The following is a 24,998-nucleotide window of genomic DNA, read 5'->3' on the forward strand; positions in this document are numbered from 1 at the left end:
CTCTCTCTCTCTCTCTCTCTCTCTGCCTGCCTCTCTGCCTACTTGTGATCTCTGTCTGTCAAATAAATAAATAAAATCTTAAAAAAAAATTCAGAGTGCATATCCCAAATTATCTAAGTATATGAAAAGTAACAATAATCAGTACATTCCATCTTTAGAAATGCTTCATCAACATTATTAGCTAATAAACTCACACAGCAAGTTTGTGAGGTAGTCATTATTATCCTTGTTTTGCAGATGGAGAAACTGAGGAAGGAGGACGTAATGACTTGTCCAATGCAGGCATGAGTCAGCTTCAAATGCAGAGTAGACTCTAGGTTAAGAAAAATGCTTTGGATTTTTGTCTCTTAAAAAATTGAGAAATACAAAACAAAACCAAAGGAGAAAATAACTCACTTTAGGAAAATGAGCCTTGGTAAAGGGAATAGTTGTGTGTGTGTGTTTTCAACTGAGAACAGAATTTCCAAAGCTAGTAATTTGTATGTGCCAAAGTTTCCCACTAATTACCACCATCTCCTCTGTGTTACCTTTCTAGTAAGTGAGAAGTTGATGATAACTCTCTTTTGACTCGAGAAGCTTTCCTTTTTAGTGAACAGGGTCCTATGGAACCCCAATTAAATAAGTAGTGAGCTTATAGAATTTCTAATAAACATGGCTTTCCTTTTGGTGTACATAAATTATTCTTCAAATTATCAGTGAAGAAAAAAGGGGGTGCTCCTGTGTAATTCCCAGACCTTCCCTAAATGCCTTCAAAAGCCATATCAAGTGTGAATGTATTAATCGAAATCCTTCATGAATTTGTAAATTACTTTAAATAAAACCCTTCAAAAATAATTTTGCAAGAGAGGCTTGTTTTTGTAATTTATAGCTAAGCAGCTGTTGTTTTGGTGGTGTCTTCAGTCTCTTTTACACAAAAAAATTCTGAAAATGAGTCATGTAGACAAGACCAGATTGCTTTACATAGTAAATGTTTTTGTATGCTTGCCTCATAGAACTTCTAAAATCTCAAGAAAGTAAACACCAAAAAAAGATCATACATTAACCCTCACACTGGAAAAAATGTTAACCAATGATATGCGCAACTTATACTCCCGTGGATTTTTGTATTTCTCGTGTATTTCCACGCAATAGCTGAGTGTGTCTGATGAGCATATACAAGACAATTTCTCTGAGCCCCTGCAAAGCCTAGCAGATGCCTCCTCAAGGGTGAAGAACTGACCTGAAATCATTTACTCTGGTATGCCTGTATCTGCATCATTCACTTCCATCCACTTGGATGTAGCAAGAATCAGAACGTGATGAAAAGCATGTAGTTTCTAATATGCTCAGTATATTCTTGGCACTTGAGGTGATGTATATAAAGGTGCTTTGTAAATTATAAACTCTAAGTCCCTTCTGTGGACAAAGGTGTCATATAGTTCAGTAATGTGATCATCTCTAAACTTCTAAATGAGTACCAGTTAAAAGAAATTAACATTTACCATAAAACCTATATGTGTTTTTTCACTGATTAATAAACTATATGTGTATACTTCTCTACTAATATATTATACATACTCTAAGACACACAAAATAGAGTTGAAAAGGGATAAAAAAATAAATAAGAAAGACAGGCCACCTGGGTGGCTCAGTTGGTTAAGTGTCTGCCTTTGCCTTGGGTCATAATCCCAAGGATGGAGCACTGCATCTGGCTCTCTGCTCCGTGGGGAGTGTGCTTTCCCTCTCCCTCTGCCATTCACTCCACTTGTGCTCTCTGGTTCTCTCTCTCTCTGATAAGTAAATAAATACATAATCTAAAGATAAATAAATAGGAAAGAATTTATAGTATTTTCTTCCTGCTCTCAATGGACTATCTTTGGAAACTACTGCTCTAATGGAATGTCAAATCTATTTTGAAAATAAGGGGTGATAATTATAATTAACATATAGTATATGTAAATATTGCTAAATATTACTAATTCTAGTGTTTTACATATATTAAGTTGTTTTATCTTGGTATCAGCCTAATGCAAGAGGCGTAATTACTATCTCCACTTCAAAATGATGAAATCACGGCACTCACTAGTCACCTAACTTGTCTGTGGCCACACAATTCAAAGGAGAAGGGATGGGATTTAAATCTAGGCAATCTAGAGCTAGACTTTAGCTAATCTGAAATTCTGAATGCCTGGCACATTACTATCATACTAACCTCTAAGTAAAGGACCCCAATTCATTAGTTTCCATAATACCTTCATAATGGCATGTATCTTACCATATTATAAATGTTGCTTTGAGTGTTTGTCTCTCCCACTAGAATGAAAACTCCTTGAGCTCAAGGACTAAAGTACTTTTATATTTGAATCACAGCTTTGATCACAGTGCCTGGTATCTGGAAAGCATCTGTTGAATAAATGGCTAGATGAAAGAAAAAAATCTCATCAGGGTTGTCCCTTCAATTTTTTTATAGTATCCTTTGAAACTAAAAAGTTAATCATTTTGATGAAGTCTAACTTCTTTTCGCGTCTTGTGCTTTGTGTCATATTTAAGAAAATGATTATGAAATACAAGGTCACAAAGATTTACTCCTATCTTCCAAGAGTTTTATAATTCTACCCCTTACACTTGGCCTTCGATCCATTTTGAGTAAATTTTTATACATGCTGTGAGGTATGGATCCAACTTCATTCTTTTGCATGTGGCTATCTGGTTGTCCCAGAATCATTTGTCAAAAACACCATTCTTTCTTCCATCTAATTGTCTTAATATTTGTTCAAAAATCAATTTAACCATAAATATGAAGCATTATTTCTGGACTGTCAGTTCTTTCCACTGACCTGTATGCCTGCTCTATATGCCAGGACCATAATATCTTGATTCTTGTTGTTTTATAGTAAATTTTGAAATCAGGAAGTATAAATATTTCAATTTTATTCTTTTTCTAGATTGTTTTGATGCATATATTTTTAAATTTACTTTATTTTTATCCATATATCATTTTTATAATCAATTTTGAAACAAAGTCCTAGTAATAATTCCATGTAAAACTGCCTGTTCCTCTTTGTGGAGATGTTCTCCCCATCTCTTCTCTGGGTTGATTAAATGGCAAGGCTCCTCTTGCTGAAACTAAGGCAATGTTTCCAAACAAAGCCCATATGTGAGGTTGGCCATTTTTCCTTCTCCCTCAAAGTTTCTCAGACCAGGTCTCATCTCTTTGCATTATTTTTTTAAAAAACTCTCAAGATTTTTTGAACAAGTACTCTATCTCTGACAATTCCAGTTGAACTGCTCAAATTGAAACTGAGCAAATGTCTTAATAATAGTCTTTTGGGGGTATATTTTTTTAAAGCATGTGTATATAAAACATGCACATAGAGACAAGCATGAGTCATAATGGTACAGGTGTACATTTATTTTTAACTTATGCAAATGATATTGTGATAAATGTATATATAGAGAGATATTTATCTCACTTTTTTTCACATAAGTTTCCAAACACAACTTTTGTAATGACCAAATACAAACTTGGTTTCACTCCCTTGCTAGAGTAGAGTATAAATTTTAATTTAAAAACAGACCTTCCCTCACCAGGCATTAGGCTACCTCTGTTGACTATTGTTGTCTTGAGAGGAGTATCGGTCCCCTGGTGCCACCACACTGGATGTGCCACCAACCCTGAGATCAGGACCAGTCACTGCCTGACACCATTGATGCAGGTGCCGCTGAAGAGGGTCTCATGACCTGAGAGATGGAAAGGGAGCCAAAGAACCACTGCTTTTATAACAAAACTCGTGGAACTATTTGAGTCTCTTAATAATTTTTATTGATAAAACTTTTTTTTTTTTAAAGAGGAGGAAGAGGGGAGGGGTACTTGGAAAATAAATCAGTAAACCACCACAATATTCCAGGAAAAACTGAACTCTAAGAAAAAGGATAGAAATGGTGGGAAAGAGGGAGAGAACTAAAAGAAGTATCTTGGGAAAATTCTTTTTTTTTTTTTTAAAGATTTTATTTATTTGTTTAGAGTGCACAAGCAGGGGATGAGCAGAGGAAGAGGAGAGAGAAAATCTCAAGCAGACTTTGCACTGAGTATAGAGCCCGACCTGGGGCATCAATCTCACAGCCCTGAGATCATGACCTGAGCTGAAATCAAGAGTCGGACACTCCACGAACTGTGCCACCAAGGTGCCCCTTCTTCAGAAAATTCTTAGGAATTAGCGCTTTCGTGTGGAGGAGAGACACTGAGATGGCTGAAATCTCAGTTTATTGGGAGAACAGTGTATACCTAGAGGAAAATATATTATTTGGCACATATTGTCCAACTCTTAGGATCGGTACATCATTATACACTATGATGTTTTCTAATTACATAATTATAGAATCTGGTGCCTGTACAGGACTGTCATCCTCATGAACAGCTTCATGTTCATATCATTTTTTAACAACACTATAAACTTCTTTGCTTTTTATCAGTTTCAAATGCCTTCTTGGTTCCACACAGCTAAGGATATTATAGATTCTCTGGGAACAATCCATGGTTAATTGATGATGTAAGGTAGAAAAGACAGGTTTTTAAATGTTGGAAGCTGGTAAGAAAAAAGAAACCCAAATCTATGATTCTAAAGTTACTTTATTTATAAGTACTTTATATGTTATTTTATATAGAAGTAGAACAACTAACACTTATGTAGTACTTTCTGTGGTCCAGACGCTATTTTAAGTGCTTCATATGTTTTAACTCATTCATTCCCTCTCTCAGACCCCATAAGATAGGTACCACTATTACGCCCATTTTCTAGATGAGGGAACCAGTGCTCATGGAGATTAAGTAATTTATTCAATTACACAGCTACTAAGTTGCAGAATCAGGTTCAAACCCAGGTGGTCTTGTTCCAAGTTTACATTCAAATATATATGTCAATATGGTATGACACTGTGATGTGATATAACTAGAGAATAGCACAGCATATCATAATGCACAGTGTGATTCAGAGAGAGACTGTTCAAGCAACCAGAAAGAGAGGTCCTGGTGAATGGAAATGAGTGGGAGAAAATTTCCTAAGGAGAAAGAATATGAGTGAATCATAGGTCAGTTTTCTATAAGTCAATATACCAAATGATTTATTTGCCAAATGACAGATTTGCGGAAATTTGTCAGAAAATTAATCACAGCTATGTTACCATACAAGACATCCACGTGGCCAGGGGCAAAAGGGACAGAGGTATCTAAATTGTGAGAATGGTAACCAAAACTGATAATTTGATGAGTCTAACAAATCTAACTACAAGACTATAACAAAGCTTTAAGGAAGCTAGAATATAGGAAAAGTCCCCTGTAAGGCAATGAAGTATGAGTTTGTGATTAAATCATTCATGGAATGGATTTTCAATGAACTGGCTTGAGGCAAATTCACTTATTGTCACCGAATTGACTTTTGCTACATGGGCCTGATTCAACAGGTAGAAGTGAAATGTATAAATGTAGGTTAGGTCCTATTTTGAATGATCTTTAATCCTACTGTACTGTAACACATGGTAAGGAATACGCTTTACAGTGTAACTACATGAGTATGCGTACACACACACATACACACACACACACACAAGATCCATGTTGCACTTCAGACAATGCACTCTCATATTTTCTATCCTATTTGATTTTTTTTTTAATAATGGTTACAAACCAATAACATGATTTCCTAATCATTTAATTGGTTTTGACCTGCAGTTTATAAAATCTTGGAACAGAAAATCTGTTGTAACTTCCAATATATAGTATAAGATTAATAGTCCTATAGCACCAAACTAACATGTCTAATACTGTTTTAGAGAAAATGGATGTAATTCCAGCTCAGCTCCTGGAGAAGCTGGTGGGAGCCCCAGCGATAGTTCTCTCTTCTTTGTGAAAGGCAGGGCTCCCTAGAATGGATTCACCCTCCAGAGAGGGGCTAGTACCTTGGAAAGCATCCCAGTTCCAACTCAGTGTTCCAGGATATAATTCCCCACTGCAAGGGAATGTTCCATCTACTGTAAACCCTGTTGTGGGACTGTAGGGAGATATTGCAGCTTCAGCCCAAACCCTGTTGTGGGACTGTAGGGAGGAGATATTGCAGGAGGTATGGCGGCCCTGGCCTCATGGGTCACAGAGGAGCTAGTTAAAAGGGAGAAGGGAGATACCTTGGTCACAGATGCCTCACTAATGGAGTCCTTCCTTCTCCTCTACCAAAACTACTGGTTTAACCTTCTGCTACTCATAGGAATTGCTCTCTCCCTTTTCCCACTAGTAAACCAAACACCATCTTAAGCCATTCACTTCCTCTTCTGGCCTGTCAGCAGCCCTAGAGATTTCCTAAAGGGTATCATGCTGGCCATAAGAAATGTACAGATGGGTTAGAAAACATGCCTTTTCTTTTTCACTTGTGCGTGGAAGGAAAAGACAGGATTGCACATAAGATACTTCTGAGATTTTCAAGTGCAGCAGCATTAATTTATCACCATTTTAAGAAAAACCAGACTTGGGTTGTTTTGACTGGGCTTTCAGATCATCTGCCTACAACCACTATTTTATGATACTGTTTCTAATTCAGTGACATAGAAATATTAGAGGGGAAAACGATAAAAACATACGCCATATGCTATTGTATAATGTCTCATCATTTGACCATGCATTTAAACAAATTAGATGCTGATTATACTTCAAGTGTAAAATGCTGAGGGCCTCTTCTGCCCTTTTGAGTTCAATTAAATTTTTAATTACTTGGTAAAGGGAGGCACTTCGGAAAATAGAGGTAACATTTCACCCAAAGGCTTTTGTAAAATTAAGAGTCGAAGAACAATGATATTTTTATCTGCTATTGTTCACTGCTGGCCAGCTAATGTTTTTGCTTGTTTGTTTTTGTTTTTAACCATCTCTGTGTATCCATCTCCACTGGACTTGTGTTAGCCCTACTGAATGCTAATAGAAAAGATTAGAATCAAAGATGAAGAATAAATAAAATCCTACCTGTTTTCAAGTATTTGCAAATTTCTGGGACTCATCCTTTCTCACTGGAGCTTTCCATATTGAAATCAGCCCAAAACTCAATTTAGGAAGAGTAAGTGATTAGCATTCCTTCAGTTATGAGGCCTTTATTAAAGTAAAGTGTTTTCTTGGCATCTTTGGTTGATATTTTTTCTTCCTTATCCATGTGAGCATCTTTAGAAAAAGATGAAAGAGCTAAACTTTGAAATAGACTTACTAAGAGAGTAAATGTGATGTACTCAATTTGCAAAACTGAAAAAATACAAAACTGAGAGTGTTATATCAGTATTTGCGTATCCTGAACAGCTAGTGTTGGATCATTCTACTGAAATACCTAAGAATCTGTTATGGAATTCCAGGCCCACTTTGGAGAGCCGATAACTCAGTGAGTTAGAACATAATGCTAATTAGCCGAAATGACAGTCATGGCCCTTGTTTGAGTTACCAAGCATCATTAAAAGAAATTTTGTTACTTTTACCACCCACTAAACTTTTAGCCCCAGTGACCTGCTTTTGTGCTACTGCTCAAAATAGGACTGGTTGAGGACCTTGATTGATTTCACTATGGTTATACAGAAAACCTTCAAGTGCCTGGTGCCTGATAGGCACTTGATAAACATTTGTTGACTGATTAGAGATGCCTGATTGTTACACAAAGAGTACATTTATTCTTCCTGGAAGCAGTGACATATTATGGTTCGAAGACCAAGTTTAGAGTTAGCATCCTATCGTGCTAATTTTCCAGCTAAGTGATTTGCAGCAGGATAAAAAAGAAATCTCCCTATGATTCCATTTCCCAGTCTGTAAAACAGGAGGAACTAGGTCTGGCTCCAAAAACACCTGTGGAAGAATTAAGTGGGCGACAGTATGCAAAAACACCTGACAGACAAGGGCCCTGAGTAAATGTTGGTTGAATTGAATCCTACATTTTCATTATCATGAGTGAGTTTGTCCTTAATGCTAGGCTTTCCACCAATAATTTTAATCTATTTATTTTGTTCTCTGGATTATGTAGTATTCCTCTTCTCTTAAAAATAACCAACTCATTTTGGGCAAAGTACAGAGATGCAAGCAAAAATAATAGGAATATTAAATATTACAATGCCAATATAAAGGATTAAGACTGACTTTTAGGTATTAGCAAGCTCACAGTGTGTACATTGGTAAAGGAGTCAGTGAATCCAATAGTAACTTCCCTAGTTAAGGACAGCTGCAGCATTTCACAGAGAAATGAGCTGATGGTGATTTTCTGCCATCCTCTCCTCAATTACGGCCTTTTGGCAGTTACCTAAGCTGACATTATTATTGTTGATTAGATTATATGAAAAGTTATGATGGATGCTGGGATATTTCCCTTCAAATAAAATGAAAATAGAATCCAAGGAAAAGTGAAGAGATAACACGTGAAGAAGCTAAAAATCACCTGAGTTAGAAGGGGCCACTCTGAACATATGCTTTGCTTCTGAGGAGGCTGACAGCTCCAGTATGAGACAGGCCAGACTGTTTGGGAGCTCCCCTTTTGCTTCTGCCAGACACGATGATCAGTAACTGTCACATGAATAGGCAGAGCTGGGGCTGGCCGGAAAAGTACAGTGAGGTCCCACTGACTGGTCCTAGCCAACAAGCCTGAAAAGCAGTTGGAGAATAAAAAAATGCAAATGTCCGGGGTTTCCTCAACCCTCAATACACAATCTAAGTTCCAACATAGGGTCAACTGTTTCAGGAAGATAAAGAATTGCTTTTAGGAAAATCTGGCAATTTAAAAATCAGCTTAGAAATGTTCTTATATCTCAGAAGCTTTTGATCTCTACTGATACTTCTATATAATTTCCACCCCTGATCATTTTAATATTTGAAAAATTTAAAAAACTTAACTTTTCAAATTAGTTCACTTCATTTTACCAAGACCTTATTTCTAAAGAAGGAGGTGAATCTTTAAAACATAACTTTGAGACCCTCTGCAATATGAAAAGTGATTTAAAATAAGATGAAAAGTTTGTTTCCACGGTCTTACTCTGCCTAGTCCAGTGTTTTCTTATCTTAAAATAAGCTGGCATTCCAAAGTTTTCATTTATATAATAATAAGCTACAACAGTTATGGCCTCCCGCCTTACACTGATCTCTTCAGCAATAAAGAAATAGTTCTGGGGGCGCCTGGGTGGCTCAGTTGATTGGACGACTGCCTTCGGCTCAGGTCATGATCCTGGAGTCCCAGGATCGAGTCCCACATCAGGCTCCCAGCTCCATGGGAAGTCTGCTTCTCCCTCTGACCTTCTCCTCACTCATGTTCTCTCTCACTGTCTCTCTTTCAAATAAATAAATAAAATCTTTAAAAAAAAAAAAAAGAAATAGTTCTGTGATTTTTGCCACCATTTGGAGTGCTTCTCAAAGAAACCCCATTTTAGTTTACCTTTGCCTCTCTCTTAGATGGGCATATGACCCAGTTTGCTTTGTAGTCTATAAACTGAAGAGAGTAAAAGCTTCTGCTTAGCTTCTTCATGTTCTCCTGCAGCTTGGCCCAGCAGATTCTCTGCTAAGAATCGTCTGAGACAATGGATGTATCCTGGAATTGACAACAAAATGTGTGAAGGTGGGGTTTTCTCCAGAAAGACAGCCTGTGTTTTAGAGCTGTTGATTCAATGGCATTTTCATTTCAGAAATTATTTTTCTTTGTAATTTAATTAGAGATGGAAGTCAGTAATAGGTGTCTGCTAAGGAAATGCAGAGAGGCACTAAACTAAATCCAAAAATGAAGATTATTTCCCCCATCTCATGAATTGTATTTCTTTTTTAGGTTTTTTTTTTTTTAAGTTAACCAAAAACACTTTTTTAAAATTACTTACTGTGCTGAAAAATAGGCTTTGTCCACAGCATACACTGAATATATTGCAAGGATTGGCCTTCAGGGTTATAATTTCAGACTGAAGAGCAAAGGCTTCATAACCAACTCAAATTTTCACCACTAGAGTTTGGGGAAAATAAGTCAGTAAAGTTTTATGTTCCCCAAAGGGAACCTGGCATTCTAGCATTTAATGTCACCCAGACTATTCCTCTACCCAAAACGTAAACTTCATAATGTATGTAAATTAAAGCCTTGTTATAGAAACACTCTGATTTTCAAAAAGTTAGGCAAGTTATAGGACTCTAACTAAAACTTAGCCAAAACAAAATCACTAATAAGGCAAACTTTTTTGAAAGATTTATTATTTCATATTGTATGTATTATTTAAATTTATTACTGAGAAAAGATCCATGTCTGAAAAAAAAAAAAAAAAGATCCATGTCTGTTTTAAGATGGACAAAGAACATAGAAGTAAAAAGTGAAATTTCCTTCAACTCCCAAGAGTTGCTATTAACTGTCTTATATGTATTTGAAATATATAAAAATTTGTCATATTACATTAACATTATATAAGGTATACATAATAATTATAGGCTTTACAAAAATGGAACTTTATTCTATTCTGGTACTTGCTTTTGCACTTCAGTACATTTTAGACATCTTTGTCAATATAATAAATAAGTACAACAAGTTACTTCACTCTTCTCCATGAGTGAATATTCATGCTTAGGTAGCATAATTTCTGAAAATCCAACCACAACTAATTAGCATCTGGTGCACTGTCACTCTGTCATGAACACAAACACCACTCTAAAGGACATTCTCAGTTTTCCATAAAATAGAAATGGTTCTCTGCAGTGTAGAAAACCATGTGGCTTCAAAACAGTTTCATTTAAAATTTTGAAAGCTATTTCACATTGTCCTCTGTGGTTCTATACTGGATGCCTCTCATCTCAACCACCTTTTATTTCCGTCATTGCTACAGCTATGTGGCAGCTGTCTGTAGTGGTACAGCTCCTCATTCCAGCCTGACCTCATTATCTCTCATTTCTCCCCAGGGTCTCTCAAGTCCTGGGGACACTGATCAGCTTTTGCACATGTGCACACCTTGAAATGTGACAGGCTAACATAACATTTATTGATGCAACTCTTATCCAATGAGGACAGGAGCTGGTGGGTAAATGCTCCCCTCCTCCTCCCCATGTGCAATTGTGAGGCACAATCCACACAGCTCCTCAGAAGATCCCTGAAGGATTTAGTCCAGACTGCCTATAAGGGTGGTAACAAGGTAGAAAAGGCTCCCCTGGACTGTCTTTAGCCCTCCCTTTTCACTACCCCACTCCTGTTCCCCTGTCTCAGGCTCTGCTTTTGGGGGGACTTCAGTTAACATAGATAAAGATTAAATTCTACCAATGGTGACTGTTTCTTCTTATCCGCAGTCATATCAGGCATTGTCCACCCTTTTAAATCTTGTCAGTGTTATAGGGGGGAAAAATAGATCTCACTGCTTTAATTTGCAAGTCTGAATAATAGTAAGTTACACATAAAAAACACTTTAAAACATCAGTAAGTAAACCATAATCAAGAATCTGCCATTTCTTCTAACAGTAAAACCCTAAGGAAAAACTTTTCCTTGGCCCCTTTTTTCCCCAGATGAAGGCAGTACTTTCTGATTTTCACATAGTAATTGATACAACAAAGACAATACCAAGTATATAATATGCACATAAGTCTTTTTATACTGTCGTATAGCCCTTGACATATTAAGACAGGACTAGCAAATGATGGGTACATTGGGACTTTTTTTTTTTTTAAGATTTTATTTATTTATATATTTGAGAGAGAGAGAGAGAGAGAGAGATCGCAAGTAGGCAGAGAGGCAGGCAGGGAGGGGGGGAAGCAGGCTCCCTGCTGAGCAGAGAGCCTGATGCGGGACTTGATCCCAGGACCCTGCAGGAATGGCTAGGAAACAGTCACTGGCTGGTCAGCTGTTTCCAGCTACAACTGTATGGGGTGACCTAAGGAATAGATACTTGTAACTGGAGCCTAGGCCTCAGGACAAGGTGAATGGTAGAGCAGAAAACAGTTAATGGTGGAAACTAGAAGGAGGAGATTGACTGAGAGGTTCAGAAGGGTAGAAAGCATGTCTGCTCTTGGGCCTTGCATGGTAACTAGCACGTAGGAGTTAATGCACTTAATATCTGTCGAATGAATGAAAGAAATAATTTAGATTCCATTCTCTATGTAATGTGGAACCATTAAAAAGTTTGAGAAGAAGAGACAGAATCATAATCGCAGTTTAGAAAAATAGCTGATAATAGTGCCTAAAATTTATTTGTAAGGTTAAACAATGGACTACCTCCACTGGAGGTAGAAAGTAATTGACTTATTATATGTTACCAATTTCTATCTGTTGTGATTTTTTATTTCCTAAACACATAAAGGTGGATATTTTTAATTATACCCCAATCTGGCCTAACCAGGCAGTTAAGAGTACATCTAACTCATAAGTGTTAGGTTCAGTGGCTCTAGGACTGGGCTGCCTGAATCACAGCTACTAGCTACATATGTCTTTTGAGCATCTGAAATGTGGTGAGTCTAAAATGATGTTCAAGATGTTCTGAAGTATAAAATACACACCAGGGGCGCCTGGGTGGCTCAGTGGGTTAAAGCCTCTACTTTTGGCTCAGGTCATGGTCTTAGGGTCCTAGGATCAAGCCCCGCATCGAGCTCTCTGCTCAGCGGGAAGCCTGCTTCTCCTTCCTTCCCTCTCTGCCTACTTGTGATCTTTGTTAAATAAATAAACATCTTAAAAAAAAAAATACACACCAGGGGCACCAGTGTGGCTCAGTGGCTTAAAGCCTCTGCCTTTGGCTCGGGTCATGATCCCAGGGTCCTGGGATCGAGCCCCGCATCGGGCTCTCTGCTCTGCAGGAAGCCTGCTTCCTCCCCTCTCTCTCTGCCTGCCTCTCTGCCTACTTGTGATCTCTGTCTGTGAAATTAATAAATAAAATCTTAAAAAAAAAACCCACCAGATTTCAAAGATATAGCACAAAACAAATGGTAAAAGTTATCATGAATAATATTTTATATATTGCTTACATATTGAAATAGTAATATTTTGGATGTACTATATAAAAATAACACAATATAGTAATTAATGTCACTTTTTATATTTTTAATGCAGACTAAAAATTTTGAATTACGTATGTGATTTGCCTTTGTGGCCTGCATTATATTTTATTAGCACTGCTCTAGCAGATGCCAATTTTGTATACCTATTTAGCAGCTTTCACCCCAAAACAATGCAAATCAATTGCAAGTAAAGGTGCAAATGTTGCAAAAGATGCAGAAGCTAATTAAGCCACTGGAAGTGGTACTTAGCTCACATGTAAAGCCTGTTCAGTGTAAGATTCAACAGAGTTGAACCATCAGACCACAAAGGAAGAGAAAACCAAAAGGGACATCAATTCAAAAAAAGTAACTGAATATTACAGGAGGACCTTAGGGTAATGTATGAAGTCTTCAAATACTTTTTGCAAAAATAATAGTCACAAATAAACCACAAAAGTCAAATGGAGAAAGAACACCTCACCATAGTTCGAAAATGTTAATCAACATGACTCAAAGAATTCAAAGAATCAGTGCAGTTGTAAAGGTAGCAGAATTTTGCTAACTGTGAGAGAGATCAATTTCATAAGCTGTAGTTTTATTTTGAAGTAGAAAAGCCCAATTCATCTGTTTTTTTTTATTTATTACAAAATTTAGTTTCTGATTTTAAGTACATGCAAATATATCCAAATATTTAGATGGCTGGTTAATAAAAAGGAATCATAAATATGTGTATGTTTACATATCTTTATAAGATACACATATCTTAAATATCTTATTTTAGCCTAAAACATAAATAAAAGAGTTTTGTTTTGTATGGTTTGGGTTTTTTTAACCAGTATTTGGCTGTAGGACCTTGGTCTGTTGAGTGTGTGTTTGCTATTTAGAGTTTCATGTATCATTGTCACGTATCTCACTGTCTACATTTTTTTTTCTTAGTGTTTTAAAGCAAAGTGGGAACTGATAGATACTTTCTTTCCCAATCTTTTACAGTTATCCCATCCACAACTAATTTGATAGAGATTTGTTTAAGAATTTATTTATCTATTATTTGAGAAGGGCAAGGAAGAGGGTGAGGGAAGAGAGAATCTCAAGCTGACATCCTGCTGCGTATGAATCCCGACCCCCGAGGGGCTTGATTTCATGACCCTGAGATCATGATCTGAGCCAAAATCAAGAGTTGGACACTTAACCAACTGAGCCACCCAGGTGCCCAATAGAGACTTTTTGCAGTGTCTCACCTTTCATTTTCCAAACTGAAACTTAAATTTTCTTTGGAACAACATTCTTTTTGCAATCACACACCCTTGTTTTATTAATTTAATAGTGTTTAATTAAATTTTGTAAGGACAGTTATAATAGGTATAATCAGGTTTGGGAACAAGTAGGACAGATTTTCTTGGGGCCCACAATTCACCTGGAGGGAGAAGTTAACAGGCACCATGAGCGTTCATTATCCTCTGGCATCCCTCTGTATGTTGAACACCACACTGGGAATGTTGCTTGATGAGTCAGCTAAGTGAAGGCTGCTTTAGAAACTTTCTACTATAATGTCACCTACATTGCCCTTGTAGGGGGGTCAATTACCCCACAAATGACAAGATTTCCTGACCTAGAACATGTAGAAGTACCTGGAAATATGGTGTCTGGAAAGTATGGAAAAACCAAATTCTAGCCCAACTCTCCTGCAAGTATTTTATATCTATCTATCTATCTATCTATCTATTTATCTATAATAGAACACAAGCATTTGCTCCATTCTCCAGGTTACATTCCTACTCTTTGTCAACCTAAGACATAAAAATCTTACAGACAAGCATGAAAACACACACACACACACACACACACACACACAAACACACATACACACAAATCTGAAATCTTCATAGACTCAGCCTGATAAATACCTAATAAAAATATCTGCAGATAAGAATGTTTCATTTAATTTTGTAAATATGAAAAACAACAAACAAATCCCAGGGAAGAGGAAAAACCCTTGCATGAGCATAATAGGTGCTAGGTGCTTAATAAATATATGATGAATGATGTACAGTATGAAATATTTCTGGCAGTGCATAGTGAATCTGTTCATTTTAAGGTCAGCGATATTTATGCACAACCAAGAAATGCATCAGTATTAAACTAGATCCTCCAAATGAATGTATGTAGGAATTGAAATGTGACAATTCCCAGAAGCACTGTGTAGAAGCAGTGATCTGTGAAGCACTAGCATAAAGGTTAGTAAAGTTGTCATGGCATAAATGTAATCATTGCAATGCTTGTATCTAAGAAAGGATAGAACTAAAGAGCTTGGGAATAGTAACTGGAATTTTCAGTGTACAAGCAATCTTTGAAAAGACACAAGTCTACTTTATGCCATTAAAGAAATCAAAGTAAGGCACTTCAAGATATGCATTTGAGCAGTAACATAAAGCAGGATCCAATAGCACCAAAACCAGTGCTAGAGTCCTAACCATGCTTAAGATGGAGAAACTACAGTAGCAATCCCACCAGTTAACTGCTCTTCAAAGGAGACTTTGTATAATATATGGCAGAGGAAGAACATCCTTTGCAGTCAAGCATGTCCTTTATTCCTCTATCCCTCAAAAAAAAAAATTCAATTTGTTAGTGTACAGATGCATGATGACAGCTGAATATTTACATAAAAGATCAAGGGCAAAATGACTTAAAGCATCAAAACTAGGCAAAAGACCAGTACTGGGGTTTCTCCATGGTGGTGCAGAGAACTGGGGACTAGTAGACAGTGTTGTATTTGGTACAAATAAGGAGTTTTGCTGGAATTCTGTTTTACTTTGCTATTATGGCCAAACTTCAAAACTGGAGCAATCTTGAAAGGCTAAGGGCATCCACTTGCTTTTTTCCTTTACAGGTACCTGAGTATGTGTTTCGATCTAAATAGGAAAGAGGAAAGTTGACTCTTTTTAATTTAGGATTTGGTGGATGTGGCACCCTGGAAGACACGGGAGATAACTAGTGTTTAGTTTAGATGATATACTTAGCAACCACTAAAGTACTGTATAATTATAGCCTAAATGTAGAATATAAATTTTAACAGATTTATCTAAACTTCAAAATTTGTGTCGTTGAATGTAACTATCTTATGGCAGAAGCAGCAGTATTCAAAACATTGAGCTAATATAAAATCAGTAACATTTTAAAAATCCCTCGAATATCAGCACCTTTTGCGGTTAACACTTAAAGTCGGGAAGATTTTCTAGTTCTAAGAAGTCAAATGAATTATTTTGTAGACAGTACTGACTTAATGTATAATTCTAGGAACACTGACAAGATCGCGCTCTTTCTGTTCCTGAAGAACCCTCCCCCTCCCACCCACCCCCTTGTCTTAATTAACGTTTTCACAAAATAAATCTAGGGATACAGGTCCCCGGTTGTGGGAGGTTTCCCCTCACGGACAAATCAGCTCGAGGAAAAGAAGGGAGGGGAGAAATAAACGCCACGCAGAAGCTCTACGTGTCAGAAGAAAGGTCGAAAATCATTAACATGTAAATGGTGCTCTTTCACTTCCAAGGCTCCTTAACGCCGAGACCTCCCCAAAGACTTGAACGGTTCCGAACTTCAGGTTAGGCAACTCCGGGACTGCGGAGGAGGGCGGGGTGGGGTGGGGGCGGAGGGAACCCAGACCGTGGCCCGACCCTGCCAGGAAGAGGGACGTGCCGCCAGAGGCATCGGATTCGGGGAGGGCCAAAACCTGGCCGAGAATGACATTAGCGAGTACTTTCCGGCAGAGCCTAGGTTCCTTCCCCTAACAAGCTCTCTGTGGTCCTGTTATACTGCTGCCTTTCCCAAAAACAGCGGAGTCAAAAATAAAGATGTACAAGGACTTCCGCCCCTCCAAGTCTCTATCTAGCGGGGGCGGAGAAGGAGGTGAGAGGGGATATCCTAAATCCGTGACTTCAGGTTGTGAACAAGATATCCCCCCAAAAACTTTGAGGTTGTATTTGTAGCTCGCGTTGGGGGAGAGGACAAGAGGAGAAAGGTTTTTTTTGGAGCTCCGCGGCTGCACGTGTGCTAAATATTGGGGTTCTTTCGCTTTGCATCAGGCGACAACCCTGGGCGCCACCTGCGCCTTCCGCGCGGAGTGGGGGAGGAGGGTTAGCCCTTGCCCGGGTTCCCCGACGCCCACTGCAAAGGGCAGTGAGAATGACAGACCGCAAACCCTCTCGCTAGCATCCCCTTCAACGCACTACACACCTAAATTCAAACTGCAACTCTCGTTAGGCGACCTCCCGACGAGCCGGCCCGAGATTGCGGCGAAGAGGAAGCCGCAAGCTGTTGTCGCCGAGACTCCTCCTCTCGCCGGTGCAACCCGGGACTACCTGGCGCACGGCAAGTGCAACACGCAAAGCCCCGGGCGCCTTGCGGCGTTACGTCCCAGCCCATTTCGACGGCCCGTGCGCGACGCGGGGCGCACAGCCTACTCCTTCCACCTGCTCCCCACCCTGCCCCACCATCTCCCCACCAACCCGGCCCAGCGGAATCCCGTGCGCCTGCCCCACCGTCCAGGCCAAGCCTCCCGCGGGCCCTGCCCACGCAGTTGGCGCAGACGGCCCTACGCTAGCGGCGCAGCGCCCGCCGGTCCGCCCTCCCCCTGCACTCTCCCCGCCCCTTCCCTCCCTCGCAGGGGCCGAGCGAATGTAGCCCGCGAGAGAAAATGGCGGCGGCGGCGGGGAATCGCGCCTCGTCGTCGGGATTCCCGGGCGCCGGGGCGGCGAGCCCCGAGGCGGGCGGCGGCGGAGGGGCTCTCAAGGCGAGCAGCGCGCCCGCAGCAGCCGCGGGACTGCTGCGGGAGGCGGGCAGCGGGGGCCGCGAGCGGGCTGACTGGCGGCGGCGGCAGCTGCGTAAAGTGCGGAGTGTGGAGCTGGACCAGCTACCGGAGCCGCCGCTCTTCCTCGCCTCCTCTTCGCCGTCGTCCTCTTCCACTTCCCCGTCGCCGGAGCCCTCGGACCCGGCGGCGGGCGGGAGCGGTTTCCAGGCTGTGGCGGTGCCGCAGCCTCACGGAGTCGCGAACCGTGGCGGCGCCCACCCTCTGGAGCCCGCGGCCGCCCAGGACAGCGGCGCCCGGAGCCCCGTGGGGGCCGAGCCCGGGGAGAAGCGGACGCCCGCCGCCGAGCCGCCTCCTGCAGCGGCCCCCGCCGGGTGAGTAGCGCGGCCGGGAACGCGGCGAGGACTTGGGGGGCGGGCAGGCGAGGGCAATGAATGAATCCCGGGCACCGCGCACTGCGTCTCGGGGCTCTGCGCAGCGAGGCTGCGCGCCGCTCGCCGGGATTCGAGCCCTCGGGCACCCCCTTTGACCCCTCCGGCGTCGGGCGGCGGCCCGGACCTGGCTTGGGGGACGGAACGGAGACCCGGGGCGGGGACGTGCAGGAGAGTTTGTTATTGTTTGCAGACATGTGACAGGCGTGCGAGCCGCGCTGCAGGGACCCGTGGAGATAAGGTGTGGGGCCCCGGGCTGGCTTTGTGGGGCTCCCGGAATCGGGACTCTCCGAAGTGACCCGGCTCGGGACCCTGGCGCTGCCCTTGGGACTGGGCTGGGGGCCGGGCAAGAGCCCAGCGGCGGCGCCCCCAGAAGAGAGTCCCGGGATTGCTGGGGGTGAGGCCCGAGCCTGCAGGCAGGCGGTGGTCATAAAGGGGGCGGAGTGGGTGCGGAGCCCAGCCCCAGGCCGGGTGGGGGTGCTGGGGCGCGGAGAACGCCGCGAGGTATACCGGACGTTGACAGACAGAGCCCCTTGTCAGGTACTCGGGCCGGGAATCGGCAGAAGGCAGCACGACCGCGAGGCTCTCGGGGTGCAAGGCTCCGTAACGCCTGTCAAAGCGGTGTGGGCGGGCAGGCTGCAAACTCGGGGATTTGGAATATTTTAGGACTTGGGTTCTCTCACCGCGTCCCTCAAGGGGCTCCACATGTTCTTGGGAATGCGCACAGCGCCACTAAGACTTGAGTGACTTCTGTTTGGAGTTTGAATTTGGCCTTTGAAGTTTGCATTCGGCGGAGTGGTGTAAGAGCCAGGACCGGATGTGTCAGCCATTCAGTTTCAAAGCAGTGGTGACTGCTCCCCGCAGCCTCTCCGGCGTGGCTGGGGACTGTGGCTGGGGTGCGGTGCTTCCTGCTCCGTGCAGCTAGCTGCGCGGGCTACCCGCCGGCTGCGGGATTCCAGGGACCACAGTGCAGTGGGCTTCGGCTCAGAGAGTCCTACGTGCCTATGCATTACGGTACGTGTAAGGTAACAGATGAGCCGTTCTCGGCCTGATCCTTTTTTGGCAACTGGAAATATTTATGTTAAAGGAAATTCTTTTAAGTGTGACAGTCGTAATCCTTCTTTTTAGGAAATCTGACTAGTGTTTGCACAGCATAGTCTTGATGAGTATTTTGAGTTGCTGGAAATGTTTTTCTGATAGTTAACCGTTGCCCTGTAGAGTTTCCTGACCTTTATTCTGGGTATTTTAAAGACTGTGTCTTATATTTGTTCCCCTTGTGAGACGACTTTGGCAGTAGGAATCCTTGGTTTGGGTTAATTATCTAAAGTGCTTTGGCACTTTTTTTAGCTTAAATATTTATTTAAAATCATTGTTCATTTATTACCAGGAAGTTGCACCCCCCCCCCCAAAAAAAACCCTAAAAATTTTGGTCAACACTGCCATGGTAGTTTGAGAGGAAAGGAGATTTGTGGCTGTGATAGTTTTCTGTGTGCACTTAAAAATATAACTCTGTGTAACAAGAGCTACGTTTCTGTACACCTTCCTGCTTCTGTGAAGATTGGATTTAAAACCTCACTAGATTAATTCTTTGAAGACAGTTGGCACTACAAATGAGCTCCATATAAAAATATTAAACTTTAATTTTAAAAGTTAATTTTGTCTGTTCTTATGAGAACAGCTTTTTGAATACAGTAAATAACTTAGTGTCAGCATTCTAGTCCTTTTAATGAGCTTTGAATATAGTAGAGGAGCGACCACTGTAAAAATAATTCTAGAAGTTGTTTAGAGTTGCCTCCACACAAAATAAGAGGACTAAGATGGAGGCAGAATTCAGGAACTGAATAATTCGTGTTTAATTTTTGCATGTTGTAAGGTAGGTGTTTTTGCCTTCTTTGTTGAAGGAGTGGATTGTATTGCAGTGTATGAAATAATGAGCTAATCAGCATAATCATTTTAAAAAAATGAATTTCACTAGCCAGAATGCTGTTTGTTCACCCCAAATGTAATACCTACAGACTTCATTTATAGTAAAATGTTGATTTCCTCAATTTGAAAATACAGTGATTTTCCTTCCACTTCCTTGTCTGTGGAGTTGAAATTCATTTGCATCTATTGGTATAAACACCGATTAAGAAGAGTTCAGTGAACTTTATATTTTACTTTTTTGACAGTAGTTTTATTTGTACTTTTTTGAGGAAAATGGGGCATCGAGATTTTTAAGTATTTTTGTGTTCCAGTAGTATGGGTCTGGAGTTCCCTTCTGTCTAAAGACCTTTTGGATTTTTAAAAGAGAATTCTATGATTTTTAATTTCAGAATTTCCTTCAGTTTTTTTGCTCTTTGGATGTAGAAACTGAAAATGTGGGAAACATATTTGTGAAATATAAATTGTGTAAGTCATACTCATTAAAAATAAAAGATTTTCTGTCTGTCCTTCTCCTTTAGTGTAATAATAGAAATCAATGAAAGTTTTGTGCCTGTAAGTGGCGCCCAAGGGTTTGGAATTTTAACTTATATTATAGAATTAGGAACTTTTTTTCCTACCTATTATTTTTTAAGAAAAATTACAGTGTTGCTTTCCATTGAAAAGGCTGTTGTGTTTGGTAGATATAATTACTCTATCCTATTTTTGTAACTTAAAAAATCCCTAACTATCAATTTGCTGGCCCCATGAAAGAACAAGATATGCTGTACTTGTTAATGCTAGTTTTTGTTTAAAACTAAAACCATTTCATAGGCTGCTTTTATATCCTCATATAGCCTTCAGCTTTCACTTCCTTTTAGAAGCTGCTAAGTTAAAAATACAGTTTAGTGACCTTTTTACTAGAGGAGATATAGGAACATTATTACCTAAAAATAAGTTGTAAAATATTAAGTTGGTGATTTTATGAAACAATAGAAGTAGTTACATAAGTTACATAACTTACATGAATTTGTAAGTTTTATAGTTATGAATTTTCTACAGATTCTATTTTAAATCAGGTAGGAACATTAATGCACTCTTTATTATATTTAACCTTATTAAATGTAATTCTGAAAGAAAAATATCAGAGCTATCGTTGTTGCCAACTTTTGTTTTCTTTTCATATCTGATTTTGGCAAGGGTGACTGGTTAACCAACATTCCTTAATGTATGATTTCCAATACACTATAATAACTCCATTTTGTTAGATACAAAAACCAGGAAGTAGCCCTGTTCATTGATACTCTTTCCCGTCTTCTGTAGCACCTCGAACATATGTTGCATGTCTTAAAAATGGCCATTGACTTACTGACTTGAAGATTTCAAAACATGTAAAGAAAGGAGTGTTCTTTGTTTTCAAGAGAGCAAAATAACCAGCTACAGCTTGCCTAGGCTGTCTGCTCATCAGTCTTTGACACTGGCTGTAAGCATTCCAGAAGAAGAAATAATGGGGTGGCAAAGCAGTTAATGGTGAATGGATTCCCCTGAGGGAAAATATGGAGCATTCAGAAGTACTCTGAGAAAGCACAGTTTTTGCATTTGTAACCCATTTTCTTGGGTTGAGAGTTAACTCTCTGTAAAGGAGGCAGTAGAAAAGATGGCATGGAAAAGTAATGGTCTCCAGAGGCTGCTGAAGAACTACACTATATTGCATATATTGCACCTCTGACCTGGAGAATACTGCTTATATCAGATATACCAAGTATATTCCTTAGACTTGTTGGTTTTCCTTAGTCCTTGCCTCTTTTTATATTCCAATCAAAAGTTAGAGCTACTTAAAAATGTAAATGGATAGAAGATTAACATGAAGAAATGTGCAGTTTTAGGAACAGACCCAAGTTGTCATTAACAAAGAATTTAAGAACTTTTTTAAAAGATTATATTTATTTATTTGATGGAGAGAGAGAGATCACAAGCAGGCAGAGAGGCAGGCAGAAAGAAAGGGGGGTGGAGCAGGCTCCCCGCTGAGCAGAGAGCCTGATGCAGGGCTCGATCCCAGGACCCAGACTGAGCTGAAGGCAGAGGCTTAACCCACTGAGCCGCCCAGGCGCCCCATTTTAAGAACATTTTTAAGCACGAAAGAAGTAATCAGGAACAGAATTAAAGTAAATGTTGCAAAACAATGAGATTAGTCAGGTGCTCTTCTTATAGCAAGATTGTAAGTGGATTTTAGCCCTGGCTAAAATATGTTCATTGAGTTTACAGATATGTTTGGATTCCGTTTATGTAGTCACCTTTCTTGCCTTCTGCAGGTTAGGCCAATTATATGTAGTATCTCATTTCATTATCACTACAGCCCTCTAAGGCCAATATTATAATTTCTGTTTTCAAGAGAGGGAAACTCATTTGTGATGCTGAAGCCCTGTGATCACATAACTAGAAGATAGAACTATGTCTTTCTGACTCCATGGTTCATTTCTTTCTACCATCTGTGCTGGTTTTATTTTTCCAAATTAATAATTAAATTAATTGATAATTTTTTAGGAAGAATTTGCTCTGCAGGACTCATAATAAACAATGGATAGGCCTCTACCCAGTGCCATTGCCAATATATTTGTTCCTTTATATGTATATATTGCATAGCTTTCTATAACCTGGCCTTGTATGTGTAATACAAGTAGACTGTACTTAAATCACCTTACTGTGTTAGGCAAGGAGAAAAATTGATTTAGGCTGAGTGTTAGATTTTTTTTTTTATTTTGTGCTTTATTATAAGTGGAGGGAAATAAGGTAAAGTTAATGTTACTCATGAATCTTAACCATCACACATGGAAAGAAGCTGTTTCAGTATAGTGGTATCTTGCTCCTTTGTTTTTTATTTCATTCATCCAAGGTTTACAAATCTCTATATGATGATGGTCTGAGTGGTAGAGAAAAAGATTATTGATGCATGGCTGCTGTTTCTTTTGGTAGGGGTCTAGTATGAACATGTTTAACAGTACTATATTAAGTGCTTTAAGAGAGATGGAAATACAGAGATATTCCAGTTTAAAAACTAGTGCTTTGAGTCTCATGCACAGCCTTTCACACTATAGTTGTGTAGTGAATACAGTGGTATCTCCCTAACTTATTGAGGAATTAACTGGCCTTCCAGGTTAGTAGTCAAGGGTGGTGACTTTGTTCTTTGTGCTTGTATATTTGTTCTCATAGTTTTGGCTCCTTTCCTTTGGTCTCTTTTGCCTTTCTTAGGACAGGTATGGGCTGTAGTTTTTCCATTTCCAGAGTAATGGAAAAAGCAATCTAGATATAGATTAGTTTCAAACAATTTCTGTCTATACTCTTAAGAGGAATATGTACAGAACTGCAAGTTCAAATGTGATTTTTTTTTTTTTCCTTTCTTGAAAGAGAACATTAAAAGGGGGTATGGAGAGCAAGAAACTCAACATAGACCAATGGTGGTTTTAAAACTTAGTCTTTATTATTAGTAACAGCAACTCTGCTAGTTAAGAAAACAATGTTAGGGGATGCCTAGGTGGCTGTTTCTCTGCCTGCTGCTCCCTCTGCTTGGCTCTCCCTCTCTGACAAATAAATAAATAAAATCTTAAAAAAAAAAAAAAAGAAAAGTTAGGAAATGTCACATAGCTCTTGAATGTAAGATAATAAAAATAATACTTATCTTCATTTACTCTCTGGCATGTCACAATTGGTTTAGGTATGTTTAGGTATGCAAGGGAGTTCTGTATTGTTAATGATTGAGTCCTTTGGAATACCAGTCTGGTTAGTTTGGTTTAATAGATTGAGTTGTCATAGAGTGCCAAAAACTGTTATGTTATTAATACCCACCAAGTATATATTTCTGAGTATAGCCTGACACCCAGGAATTATTGAGGCATCAGACCTCTTGAAGACTGGAGGAAGCTTACACAGTGCTGTAGTTCGTGCATTAACTAAGTTTATCACATGAAAGTATAATGATGGTGAGTGGATATGGAGTAAGGAGATAGTAGATACTGGGTGGAGACTTTACTCTTAACAAATAGACATGATCATTACCTTTTGTTATTGCCTAAATAGTCACTTAACTGACAAATTATCAAATCTTCAACTGTTCTACAGCATTCTAATACTAAATATCAGTTGTTAGCAAATGAGAAACTCTGTTTTACTATTTATACTACTGCCTAGTACCTAGACTAGTGTCTGACACCCATGGATATTAGGTGCCCATAAATGTTAGGATGAATTAATTTTCCTGAAGAGGTAATTTTTATATTACCATATCTGAAGATCACAATAATTTACTTTGATGTGATTTTAACCATGGTCTAGTTTAAGGCAAGTTTTGAAGGAAAGATCTGTTTCTTATGTTGATACATAGTTGCAGTAGGTGGTATTTAGCAATCAGTGGTTGATAATATAGACTGCTTTTATATAACATAAAACTTAACATACTTAGTTTAATAGCTAAGTATAGTTTCATAGTAATTAGAGCCATGCTTAAACTGAGTTTCTAATATTTGAAATGACTCATTATTTGGGCTAATGGGTAACCCTTCTGATTTTCTTTCCTTTTTTTTTTTTTTAAGATTTTATTTATTTATTTTTTTTTATTTGAAAGAGAGAGATAGTGAGATAGAGCAGAAGCAGGGAGGAGAGGGAGAAGCAGGCTTCCTGCTGAGCCGGGAGCCCAATGCAGGATTTGATCTCAGTACTCTGGGATCATGACCTGAGCTGAAGGCAGACGCTTAACTGACTGAGCGACCTAGGCACTCCTGATTTTCTTTTTGACCTTAGCAGTTTTTCTTTAGTGGCCCATCATCACCCACTTGAATGTAAATATTAAGAGATCCTTAGGGTGATCCCAGGGCTTTTGTCATTCTGTCTTCTCCATTCCCACCATTAATGCCT

General features: G+C 39.7%; 1 protein-coding gene and 1 long non-coding RNA gene across 3 annotated transcripts in view; one reads left to right on the plus strand and one right to left on the minus strand.

Annotated features, from left to right (window-relative positions):
• LOC132028652 (uncharacterized) overlaps nt 1–17,276 on the minus strand; it is a 58,670-nt gene extending 41,394 nt beyond the window's left edge. The window contains exon 1 of the long non-coding RNA XR_009407492.1: nt 17,187–17,276. This is a non-coding gene — a long non-coding RNA (uncharacterized LOC132028652). The remainder of the gene's footprint in view (nt 1–17,186) is intronic.
• Nucleotides 17,277–17,600: 324 nt separating this feature from the next.
• MAP3K1 (mitogen-activated protein kinase kinase kinase 1) overlaps nt 17,601–24,998 on the plus strand; it is an 80,012-nt gene continuing 72,614 nt past the window's right edge. The window contains exon 1 of one of the 2 annotated variants that reach the window (XM_059417896.1): nt 17,601–18,131. In XM_059417896.1, the coding sequence (XP_059273879.1) occupies nt 17,647–18,131 (485 nt within the window). In that variant the 5' untranslated portion in view covers nt 17,601–17,646. Of the gene's footprint in view, nt 18,132–18,716; nt 19,203–24,998 lie in introns of those variants that run through there. The other variant, XM_059417898.1, reaches the window with a different exon arrangement.

The sequence above is a fragment of the Mustela nigripes genome, chromosome 12, assembly GCF_022355385.1.
Source record: "Mustela nigripes isolate SB6536 chromosome 12, MUSNIG.SB6536, whole genome shotgun sequence".
Lineage (NCBI taxonomy): Eukaryota > Metazoa > Chordata > Mammalia > Carnivora > Mustelidae > Mustela > Mustela nigripes.